Source organism: Rhyacophila brunnea, unplaced genomic scaffold (genome assembly GCF_057557595.1).
Source record: "Rhyacophila brunnea isolate RB1 unplaced genomic scaffold, BYU_Rbru_1.0 scaffold_2, whole genome shotgun sequence".
Lineage (NCBI taxonomy): Eukaryota > Metazoa > Arthropoda > Insecta > Trichoptera > Rhyacophilidae > Rhyacophila > Rhyacophila brunnea.
The window spans coordinates 6,454,054-6,467,306 of NW_028232859.1; the positions used below are offsets into that span (position 1 = coordinate 6,454,054).

The window sequence follows — 13,253 nt, forward strand, 5'->3', positions numbered from 1 at the left end:
AAAACTTGAGGTCGGACAGACCAACAAAACTCTTTCTAATAATAAAATACTCTGAGATGATATGGGTACTGAATCATTTTCAATAAATGAATTTTTAAGAAGTGACGTTAAAAAATATGACATAATTTTGACAGGGAGGTTTAAATATTCTGGGGTAAGGGCGTATTTACCATAGGGCTATAACCCAGGGACCACAAATTGATTGGGGCTGCGGAGCCTGAAAAATTCATGAAAAAAACCTTGAGACAGAAGAAGCACCCGCCTCTGTGCCAAGCCCAACAAAAGTAGGTAGGCATCTTTACCAGAAGAAATATTTACAATGCAATTATATCACGGCAGTCAAATATAAAATTTGTGGTCGAATCCCCCTCGGTCAAAAATAGACAAAAACTTCCAGTTGAGATAATCGTAAAACTTTCCGACCTTCAAAGGTTAGTCTCAAGAACACCAATGCACTATTTGCTTAAGTTAATTTTAATGTTAGAAAACAAATCAATGGACATAATATAATGCCTATATTATGTAGATAATATTCACCTTGCGTTAAATCCTTTATCTCCTCTGGTGCAGCCTTCCCAGCCGCAGTAGAAGAGACCTCTGTCAATGTCGGCGTGGTTTGAAGCCACATGAGTAGACAATGATTCCAACATGGCAAATGACTCCCTGCAACCTCGCCACCGGCAATCAAACGAAACACTCGTTCTTTTTTCTGCCGAGTCACCAATTCTGGTATCCAACAGCAATGGGCTCCAGATGCCTTTGGATGCTGCCTCAGACGGGACTACGTGGTCACTGACTGAGCTCGGTTGGATCCTGAATGTGGCGTAGTATGTAGCCGCGTCTGAGGCTCTCGGGCTGGTCACTGCAGATCGGTATTCGGAGAAGGCGCTCGAATGTGTTGAATCACTGTCGCTCTGTAACAAAAGAAACAAATATTATTATTAACATGCAATCGTTGATTATGTCTTATTTCAAATATATATATTATATAATAAAAACTTTATATATTAAAGTAAAAAATATCAATATTGATTAAGACTAAATCCCTGAACTGTTCACACCATAAACTAAAACATTGATTGAGCATGGTTATAAAATTCTAAATCCAAGAGGTAAAATTTTCAATTTCCCAGTATGATGAGGAAAAATCTTCTTTTATAGGTAAGTAGGCATTAATATACTATGTATTAATGTTTGTGTTTGTGTTAGTCCTACGGAGAAGTGTGAAGTGGTCCACTAAAGCTACCTTTTTACGGTTGACGTATTTTCTGGAATCGCAATAATTTCAATCTGTAAACGTCCAGTGAAATTGGGTTCGTAAGAATTTTATGATAATTATATGCAATAATTGATATTTTGGATGAATAGGAAAACCGGGATAATATATTTTCTCATCTATTTCGGTAAAATGCATTTAGGGAAATTACCGCAACTTCTCAAATTGGGAATAACCTTACAAGTAGGTCCCGTCATAGTATTATTTTATGTTATGAAATAATTGTTTGTAAGTTTTATAAATAATTGTGTCATAACCTACAATAATTTACTTCGTTTGAAGATTCGGGAAATATTTGAAAATCTCGATTCGATGTTGAGCATTCGAAGGCTCTAGGGTAGGTACGTAATTTTGAATTCTTAGTTAATCACATTAGGTACTGAAAATAATGAATTATCAGTAAGTAGTATCTTAAAATCGCAGACAACACGCAGGAAAAAATTAACGATTTGATGATATCGATCAAAGCGAGATAATGATTACCTATAATTATTATCAAATAAATACCATAATAGGTACCTATGCAATTGATATTGTAAATTGCAATGTCTGTTTTAAAGGATTCAGAATAAATATTGTTAGGTACAGATTTTTTCGATAGATAATAATAGATCTATAATATTATGAAATCGCATAAAACCAAAAATAATTTTCTCAGCTTAAATATGACCTTATTTAATTCAGGGACGTTACAAATTAAACATAAATTTACTTCCGATATGCAATGAAAGCTCGCTAGTTTATTGAATGGATATCCATCTACTAATGTGGATATTTGCATTCATGGCATTGTATAATAATTATCCCCGTACCCCATTCATATAAATGTAGGTATACCTATGCATATTACTCAGTGGCGAAGGGTGGAGGTAGGCTGTTAAGATCCGCCATAAACAGTGCACATTAAACTTTTTCACACATACATATTTGTTTTCATTGAAATAAGACTACAATTTACAGATAGTGTTGGTTAGTTTTTAAAATTCAATTAAACCCTGAGAAACCAAGCCATAATAGATATTAGTCAAAAAATACATGTCTATCTATAAAATATCTAAAATTATGCAATTAAATCATACATAACTTTGAATACTTTATAAATAGAATAATATTTTTTATTTATTATAGTTTGGTATAGGCAGGGCTTAATGAATTAAAAAAATTAACCAACAATATGTGTAATATGTATTTGTAATACAATGAAAACAAATAACTATGAATGAAAAAGTGTGCACAATTTTGTCGTATTGCCCAAATTAGATCAAAACTATTATGGTTTCGTTTAGGCCGGGTTTAATTGATTTTTAAAAACTAACTAACACCATCTGTAAATTGTAGTCTTAGTTCAATAAAAACAAATACATATGACTAAAAAAGTTTAGTGTGCATTATTTATAGCGAATCTTAACAGCCTACCTCCACCCTTCGCCACTGATTATTACTACTCAAGAGTGGTACTAAGGTAAAATTATTTTAAACCTATCTATAAATTGTAGGATAGATACTATAATAATGACTAGGACATTAGGGAAGGACAAAGAAAAATATATTAATTACCTGAGGGGAACTAGGGGGGATGCTGTGGATATCATCAATGATGTCCGTCATGGTTGGGTAGAGAGGGGCAAACCAGCGCGCCTGCGGAGGACCCCAACAGGGAGCCCTGCACGACTCTGCGATTGGACCCCCCATTCTCGAATCATAAAACATCAACATTTTCAAAAACTAATTGAAAAACAAAATACACAGTCAGACAATCCTTTGAATGGACGCGCGCAAATCCATACAGAAAACTTTTATTAATATTGATAATGTATTAATTATTAAATCATCAGTCAACCAATAACTTCACTTCCACTATTGTTCGGTGTAAGTATATTCACAAACTGAATGCTCTCGTATCATGTGTGTATGCTTTTATTTGTAAAAGACTCTGTGTAGACTTTGATATGTGATACAACTGATAAAACAAGAACCTCGTTTCCCCCCAACAAACAGACGATGCTCTGTCTCTCTCTGAAAATGTTATGACACCGGAAAATCTTTCATTCTGCTGCCATAAAACGATTATACGTAGAAAAATTATCACCTATCGAAAAATCTGGGACTCTGTAATGGATATACATGTGAAAATCACATTAAAACCCAGCAATATCAGCTATAAAATGACAATGCATTCGAACGAATCATTGTTGAAAATATACTTTTCCTTTTCTAGACGCATGATATATTACATGAATCCCCTGGATTGTGTGATTATTGTAAATATATCGGACAAAACGACAGATCAACTTGTATAAAGTCGACACAACAATAGCTACTGATTATCATTAAAATATATGGTAGAAAACTCGCTTTTCGCTCACAGCCGGGACGTGTGTTCGGACATTTTAGCTGATGGCAAGCGGCGGTTCTGTTATCAGCCCCGAGCGAAGATCCAGTCAATAAGTTCTGGTTTTGTCCGGTTGCGCATTTTTGGGATCACGGAGTCGTCTGATAAGTCAAGATATGATGACCCCCGTAACCGGTATAGCGTAATCTTTGAGCATTAGTAAGACATGTGTATCAGTTTCCATACGGCATATTATTTCTCATATTAGTGGCAAAAATAGCTTTATTTTTAACTAATTATAGAACTGCCCGTGTTTCTTGTCGACTTGTAGACAAATAGATACCGCTTTGTTTTATTTCTAGTTAATTAAACTTGTCTAGCTACGAGAGCCTTAATCAAAATAATTTACACACGGTTATTATTCTGATCTAGGTATGATGGTACCTTGCGTTATAAAATCGTACCTATAGTGAGTGATTATGGAGACTCGGACGGAACTATTGTTATTTGCACAATTTAGAACAACCTAAGATACATACATAGGTATATTATTATTATAAAAAATATGTAAGTACAGAATAATTGTACTTACTTAAATCTGCATTGCATTACGGTCGATTAGCTGTAGGTACCGACTGAGGGTTAAGAAGAGTTAAGACAAACAGTATCTACCTAATTTGAATGAAGCAAGACCATTTCAATTGGGTACATTTGAAATCAAGTAAGACTCACTATGCCGTGTGTCTTGGCCCATAGCACCGATGCCATTGCTAATCACGTAAAAAAATATTTGCTGTGCATTTGATGTGCCACCCTTTTCAAATACCATGAATGTTGACTATGGCCTTTTGTAATTTTAAATGAAATATATAAATAGGTACTAAACTTTGATTTCTAGACGGCGTCTGAATATTTCCAAATTTTAGTAATAGTATTGCATATTAATAGTTTTTAATTCAAATACCTTTTTATTCATTTAATAATATATTGTGTAATAAAACCTACATGGAATAAATTTCAATATCTAATGCCACTTAGAAATATGAACGGTATCTATCTACCTCCTACGTGGAAAAGTTTTCCGCTGAGAGAAAGCGCATTTCCCTACTGAAAATCGTATGCGTAATGTTGTAGTGCCCTTTTCAGGAGTCAGTACATTGTCAACCAAACAATGACACCTTGAAATACTGCCATTAAGCTCAACCAGTCCGACTCGTGGGTCCAGTAGCGCACCCAGGGGGGGGGCCAGGGGGCCTTGGCCCCCCCCAAAATATGAAAATCATCAGAATGATTTTACACATTGAAATCGAAAGCCAATAAACTATACCTTGGGCTTAGACAAACAACACGGCAAAAAATGATTTGTAATTCTCCAGCACCCTTTTTAGTAAAATTTCTTAGATTTTAATTTCTATCACAAAAATTTCGAAACACTAATGTCAGGTTTTTTTAGAAACCCGTTCCCTAATGAAATTCTCGGTGTCCACCCGAATTCCGGAGTGGTACCTATAGGTCATGGCTGGGGAGGGTTGACAGGGCTCTAACCTGGGGGCCTGGGCTGTGGGGGGCCTGGCGTGTCGGGTTGACCAGATAAGTGAGATAAACACACATCATAAATTAGCTATAATAGTAAAAAAGTCGCCTGCGGCGCTAATATACTTCATGACTATGAACATTTTAATTTATATAATTGTCCAATATATTTTCTGATTATTATGTGTCGATACTCGACAGCTCCATTATTAAAGTATATGTATTGAAAATCGCCAATAATTCTTTGTATAAGTACCCTCAATTTGAACTAAAACACAATTTGAAAAACGTTAATGTAGTATTTCACACTGCCTTTAATCTAAGCGGTGGATAGGGGGCCCGCCAAATACCCTAGCCCAGTGGTCGGCAAACTCATTAGTCAATAGAGCCAAATATCAACAGTATAATGATTGAGATTTCTTTTGAGAGCCTTAAACTTAAATTATATACGTAGGTAGTAAGTAGGTACACTGCTAATTTACTTAATAAACTTTAGTTAAAGTTTTAAGGCCTAATTAAATTATAGGTAGGTACACTGAATAAAACTGAATATCATACGTAATAATGATCTTATTTATTAATAAAAATTAAATTGTAAGTCAGGTAACCATAAAATAGAATCATGACAATGACTGACAAACTCAATGTGAATAATGGTCTTCAGGTAAGTCAGGTTCGTATGTTGTTGATTTAATTTTAAGCACGATTCCAGGTTCTCATCAATAAATCGATTTCTTAATTTACTCTTGATTTCCTCTCTTGGAAATCTTTTTACTAGCCACAAAACTTGCAATATTAACATTGTTGACAGATATTATTCAGTACCTAATTAAATACAGAACTTTATTTTTATTGACTCTTCTCCTCAGCTGCTTTCTTCCTTGCATCATCGACAGAATATTTAGCGCAAAATTACGAGTTTTTAGTTGTATCTTTCTAAATTTCAATGCGCCAATTTTTCCCGACACATAAATACAGGTCGGTAAGCCATTTAAGTTTTGAATAAACGCGAAGTCTAGGTCTATTCAACATTACATTTACGGTTATCCTCTTCCATTTTCTTTGTTTCTTCTTTGTAGCCATGTCAAATATGGCAGAGAGCATCTGTGGCAGAGCCGCACTCAAGGGGTCAAAGAGCCGCAGTTTTCCGACCACTGCCCTAGCCTGAGGGCCCGTTTCAGGATGTGGGGGCCATGGTGTAGGTACACCGAGCGCAATACACAAAATACCGATAAACGAGATATTAGGCTGTGTTGTATTGAGTAGGTTGTGTATAATTTAAATGCAATAATACTTTTTTGTCCATTTTCGATTAATATGTTGGAACTTCAATATTGAAAAACCAAAAATCTACGATAAACATTCGGCGAAAAGAACGACTACACCCACTACGGTGGTGGTGTAAATCAAAAGAACATTTTTTTCGGTGGAATTCGGCATAAATATTGTAGCTCTCTAGACCAGTATTCCCCAAACTTTCGACATCTGTGTACCCCTTCTATAATTTTCGTAACACTGAGTACTCCTCGTCAAAGAAAAATGCATATAAGTACTTTAATAACAATCAAAATATATTTATATATTCCTTTTGTAGTACATAAACAAAATAATAATAAACGAAAAATAAAATTCATTCATAATAAAATATAAATAAAAGTTATATTATAAAAAATAACATTAATTGGTTATTAATTTTAATCTGAGGTGCGGTTCCACACCCAAAAGGCTGTTCCTTTTTTTTACGTAATGTCTACAAATGCTGAAAAAGCAACTTCACATAGATATGAAGTTGGAAAAGGCAAGATGTATTTCAGGAATGTCTCTGTTAAAACTAGATACACATGTTGCATTTGCAACCTAAATGATGTTTAAGTACACTCCTTATATTTATTTTGCAAGAATCCGTCTGAAGCTAATAATTCCACCAATTGCTCTTCTTCCGCATGCGATATACCTTCTAGCATGGATATTGTATTAATGCTTGTTGCAGCAGGTGTAGCCATAACCCGGTGCAGCGCGTACCCCCACCAAACTCTTCCCGTACCCCAGGGGGTACGCGTACCACACTTTGGGAAACACTGCTCTAGACCAAGCGGGTAGCACAGCCGATATTATTTAAGTAATCTTTTAGCATACTAGGTACACATGTCCAGCATGGTCGCTGTTTACTTCCAATCCGCCAGTCGCTGATGACACGCTCAACGGTTACCGCCACTATGCCTCCAATTTAACAAAAACTAGGAGAATATGTAAAAATATTTATATGAAGAAGAAAAAGAGCCTATGGGACTAATTTACATTCTCCTCCTTGGGCCCCCCCCCCAATAATAAATCCTGGGTGCGCCACTGCGTGGGTCGGTACAATGATGAAAGCTGAAACCTACGAAAATATGCGGAAAACAGTGCAACATGTGTAGGTATTCTAATATAATGCGCGCACACAGAAAAATTGTTTTAGAACAGGCTCATTTCGGAAAAATATCAATAATAAAGGTGGCAGGCGGAGTTAAGAGCATACTTCAGTGAAACGGCAAATAATTTTCAGCAATAGGTGGGACGTAATTTTGCATGCGTTTGCCAGTCGGATAGCGATAGTTGACCTGTTTGTACGTCTATTTGTTTTGTGATGGCGTCGGAGGAATTATTTCTTAAATCGTGTAGAGATGACTAGAAAAATGTTACGTATTTACCTACTCTAAAAACAAAACATGTCAATGAATATATTATTATTATTACTTAAATAAAAATAAACAAAACATTAAATGTACGCATGTTGATTTTTTTTGACAAATTATGTTTTGTTCGTCCCGCGTCGTTTTCACAATCTGAGCGTCGCGTAGTCACGATCGTTTTAGACCGTGCCTCAGCTGAAGTATAGCCCTAAATCTAGTAGACTTTTACCCCGTACTGTTCCGGGTCGAATGACGCAAGAAGACTGACGAACGACAGGGATTCTTGGAGGCGCCGGAAATTGCATTCCCCATACACAGATAATCCGATTTTTGAGTCTAGCGATGAACACTTGGTTTGGAGCTATAACTACGACTTACTACGACCTGTCGAATATAAGTGTTTCGAATTCGCTGTCTTGTCTCACCGGTCACCGGATCAGAGTTGAGCGAATGGTATTTCTTGTCAAGTCATCTTCTATAGTAGATATAATATAATCGCCGTCTGAAGTGGAAATGACGGAAAATCTCAAATCGATTACGATGAATATAAGAAATGCTGGAGGAAACCATTTTCTGTTGGGATGGAGCCTAACTGAATGAAAGTTAAACTGAAAAGGGGCCGCTGGTTTACTAGCAATACAAACTATAAAAAAGGCATTCGATTCTCGTTGCATAGACAAATCCCACAAACTTCAACCCCCATCCGCTATTTTGATATGGCAACCACAGAAGGCTTCGTCTGGCATAAAAAGCGTCTCTTCAATATGTTTGATACACTTAAATATATCTCAACTATATTTAACCAAACTACTTTTTAAAAATATTTTTTTAGAAATGTCACCGGAAAGATGTTTTTACTTTATTACCTACCAATAAGATTTTTTTTCACCAAATTCGCGAGTTTTCGCGAAACGTCTGACACGGCTTGCGAAACCCGCTTGAGAATCAATCACTGACTGAATGATAGATAATATTCAGATAATATTCAAAATTGCGTAAAAAAATCTCATTAAAATCTGCCAATATGCATCAGCTGCAGTGATGTAGGTATTTAATTGTTCCTTGATTTTATGTTTTCAAAAATAAAATTATTGTTTACCAACTAATGACGTCAAAGATTATTTTTGTCTGAAAAAAATAAATGATGTGATTTACAAAAAAATGTTTTTCTTCGCGTGTGGTAAGATGTCGCGCTCTAAAATAATCATTTCTTAAGTCGTCAATTTTCAAAAATACGCATTAATGTGCAGACAATATTATTACTTTATTGATAGGTGCTATTTATAGTTACTTTTGTACCTAATGGCTGTTAAGAATGGCATTGCATGCATTCGACCGATGATTCTGATCCTTAAAAATTAAAATCCTTAAAATTATCAAAATTTTCGTATTTAATAAACACAGTAGGTACCTATCTATGTAGGTACCATACAATTTAAAGTAGAGCAGTTAGTAAAAAGGAAATATGCAAGTAAGACTGCAGACACACGGCATTGCAGTTGACGTGCATCGACGCAGGTGTTGAGTTCAGATTTGATTCCAATTACATCCGATTAGAATCACCAATTAGATAAAACAAATCCAACAGGTGATTCTAATCGGATGCGATTGGAATCAAATAAGACACTGTGTCGACGCACATCTACTGCAATGCCGTGTGTCTGCAGCCTAAGGAGGTTTTTCTAACTAGCAAGTTTCCAACTAACACGTTTCCGTTTTTTCTTGATCATAAAGAACACGGATAACGTATACCAATCGGGGAAATTCCGTATGTAAGGCGATTATCCATAAGAATTATTGGTAACTACAACTCAATAACATTTGACAATTCACGGTGAATTTAAAAAATCGCTACATCTCAATAATTCTCAGATGTACCTAAGTGCCATACTCGATCTCGCTCGAGCGGATATCCTAAAAAAAACATCACGTGTGACAGTTCATATACCGGGATAATTAATTAACTGTCTGAATATCGTCAGTGTTCTTGCAGAAGACACTAATTCGAAAAAATGACATTTTGAGTTAGTTATACCAAAATGTTCTTTATTTCAAACTTTACCGTCTGGAAACCTTTTTAATAAATAAACAGTCTTTATTTTAAAGTCATCCTTTTTACGATTACTTAATAAACTCACATAACTCACAAAACTCACATAAACTCACACTCACATCAACAACTTCAAGTCAAGTCAAATTACTCAAAACTAGTATTCTCCAGTTAGTGTGTTCTGCCAGAACAGAAACGATATGATATAACATATTTACCACTTTTTGTTGATTTTAGAATAGCCCCACATGTCTTCGTATTTAGTGAACTCAATATCAAGAAATGGGAGTTTAATGACTGCGCGGTCCCTCAATCGCGAGGATTCCGCCCTCGCCATGTTTAATAGGTCCTAAATTTGTTTAGCGAGCACCATTGCAGTATTCTCAGGTCGTGGGAAATTTCAAGAGTAGAAAATGGAAATAGTAAAAAAGACATTTTAATCTTGAAATTACCAAATTATGAAGTCAACGATCCTTCTTATGATTATTGATTATAAAAAAAAAATATTTTTCGAAATAAAATAGTTTGTTATAAATTTGATTAATATTTATCGATTGCTGAGCAATTTATGTTGAAAATTCACTGTTTTTCATTTAAGTATCTGCAAGTATTTGAAGAGTTGTACCCTTGTTTTTTACAGTTTTGCGGACCATAGACACTTTTTTAAAAGCATTTTTTTTAATAAGTATATTATTTAATATTTAATCAGTATATATCTATTATTTAAATAAATTCTATAATATTCATAAGTCGTACAAATGTGAAAAACTATAAGTTTTGTATTACGTAAGGGGCGCATTTTTTGTCACTGGCGCGGTCGCTAACGCACTTTGCTATACCGCTGGTAATTGATTTCAAATTTGGCCGAAAGAACCGGGATTCACGAATCCTAAAAGTCACAAGTAAGAATATGAATACTATCAACTAACGATACTCAATGGCGGGCTCAAGTACGTTGAGGCCCAAGGCACTGACAGGTTTGGATCACACATAGCGAAAAAAAGCCTATTCGATAATCAGTTATCGAGTGTTAGAAGTTCATCAATAAATATTATGTCGTCATGATTTTTTAACACTTCGATTGTTTGATTGATTTTTACATAAAATCAAATTGTGAAGAGTACCTACGCATCTTTTAAGATTGTCATAGGTACTTCCTGACGATGCGAATGCAGCGCTCGAAATGGACTGGAGCGCACTGGAGCACAGCCCTTGTTCGTGAAATCCCCGAGATTATATTCGTGAATTATTAAAAAGTAATATAATCATACAATTTAGTAATATAATCATAAAATTGTCTACGAACGTTATCGAAATCATTAAAATATAATGTTAATGACGTGACCTAAACCTCAACGTTCACCACCATCCCCAAATCTTGCATGCCACACGACTGTCCCATTTAACCGTATAATCTTGGCAGGTATATAACAATCTATTATAATAAACAATTTTTATATAATACTAATCTTATAATATAAGTACAATTATTGCCTACATAAATATGTTAATATTTAAGTAGAAAATGGAAATAGTAAAAAAGACATTTTAATCTTGAAATTACCAAATTATGAAGTCAACGATCCTTCTTATGATTATTGATTATAAAAAAAAAATATTTTTCGAAATAAAATAGTTTGTTATAAATTTGATTAATATTTATCGATTGCTGAGCAATTTATGTTGAAAATTCACTGTTTTTCATTTAAGTATCTGCAAGTATTTGAAGAGTTGTACCCTTGTTTTTTACAGTTTTGCGGACCATAGACACTTTTTTAAAAGCATTTTTTTTAATAAGTATATTATTTAATATTTAATCAGTATATATCTATTATTTAAATAAATTCTATAATATTCATAAGTCGTACAAATGTGAAAAACTATAAGTTTTGTATTACGTAAGGGGCGCATTTTTTGTCACTGGCGCGGTCGCTAACGCACTTTGCTATACCGCTGGTAATTGATTTCAAATTTGGCCGAAAGAACCGGGATTCACGAATCCTAAAAGTCACAAGTAAGAATATGAATACTATCAACTAACGATACTCAATGGCGGGCTCAAGTACGTTGAGGCCCAAGGCACTGACAGGTTTGGATCACACATAGCGAAAAAAAGCCTATTCGATAATCAGTTATCGAGTGTTAGAAGTTCATCAATAAATATTATGTCGTCATGATTTTTTAACACTTCGATTGTTTGATTGATTTTTACATAAAATCAAATTGTGAAGAGTACCTACGCATCTTTTAAGATTGTCATAGGTACTTCCTGACGATGCGAATGCAGCGCTCGAAATGGACTGGAGCGCACTGGAGCACAGCCCTTGTTCGTGAAATCCCCGAGATTATATTCGTGAATTATTAAAAAGTAATATAATCATACAATTTAGTAATATAATCATAAAATTGTCTACGAACGTTATCGAAATCATTAAAATATAATGTTAATGACGTGACCTAAACCTCAACGTTCACCACCATCCCCAAATCTTGCATGCCACACGACTGTCCCATTTAACCGTATAATCTTGGCAGGTATATAACAATCTATTATAATAAACAATTTTTATATAATACTAATCTTATAATATAAGTACAATTATTGCCTACATAAATATGTTAATATTTTCGGAAAATTATCGAGCGCTCCGGTTGGTAAAATTGTACATTTCGAACGCTGCATTTCCTTCATGGATAATCCCCACTGAATACAATAATTATTGTTATCTATATAGGTAGATAATAATATAATATATCAAATTACAGCTATCTAAGATGACAGTAGAATAAAATATACCAATTCTCGTAATTGATAAAATATTTTTCAAATAAACGACCCAGCAATAGGTTATCGAAAAAGAGTTCGAAGGCACCGCGCTATAATAATAATTAATGAACTTATTATAAAAATAATATATTATTTTCATCGTGAACTATCTGTATGGAAATATACTGTGTAAAGTGTAAATAAAATTATGTTAACAAGATATTTGAGTGTAAAGTCGAAGTAACCACAATATCTGAAATGAGACAGATGAAACCGTAGTGCGACTTTTAAAATATTTAGTAGGTACCTATATAAATTATTAGGTAACTATTATGGTGGCCGACTAGTCAGAGCGCTGTATTTAATGTGAAAGAACGCTAACGAGTGTGGTGAACAATGAACATAGATATTTACCTATGTGAAAATAGAGGTTTGATTCACCAATTGGTAGTGGTGATCAGGCTGATCACACAATACTGATTCAGTTTTTAAATTGATATTAAAAAAGTATTTTTTTAAGGATAGGTAAATCCATGGGCTCTGGTCTATGGGTCCGCACTTGGGGGGGCGGTGTGGCAAGTCAACCAGATAAACGAGATAAACACACATCTTAAATTTGCTCT

The 13,253-nt window shown here is 34.6% G+C and overlaps 1 protein-coding gene across 2 annotated transcripts in view; it reads right to left on the minus strand.

Annotated features, from left to right (window-relative positions):
* LOC147071767 (uncharacterized) overlaps positions 1–13,253 on the minus strand; it is a 32,855-nt gene that overhangs the window by 2,593 nt on the left and 17,009 nt on the right. Inside the window, exons 2-3 of one of the 2 annotated variants that reach the window (XM_085946678.1) lie at positions 2,834–2,969; positions 538–914 (exon numbers count right to left, since the gene is read on the minus strand). In XM_085946678.1, coding sequence (XP_085802804.1) covers positions 538–914; positions 2,834–2,968 — 512 coding nt within the window. In that variant the 5' untranslated portion in view covers position 2,969. Of the gene's footprint in view, positions 1–537; positions 915–2,833; positions 3,169–13,253 lie in introns of those variants that run through there. The other variant, XM_085946677.1, reaches the window with a different exon arrangement.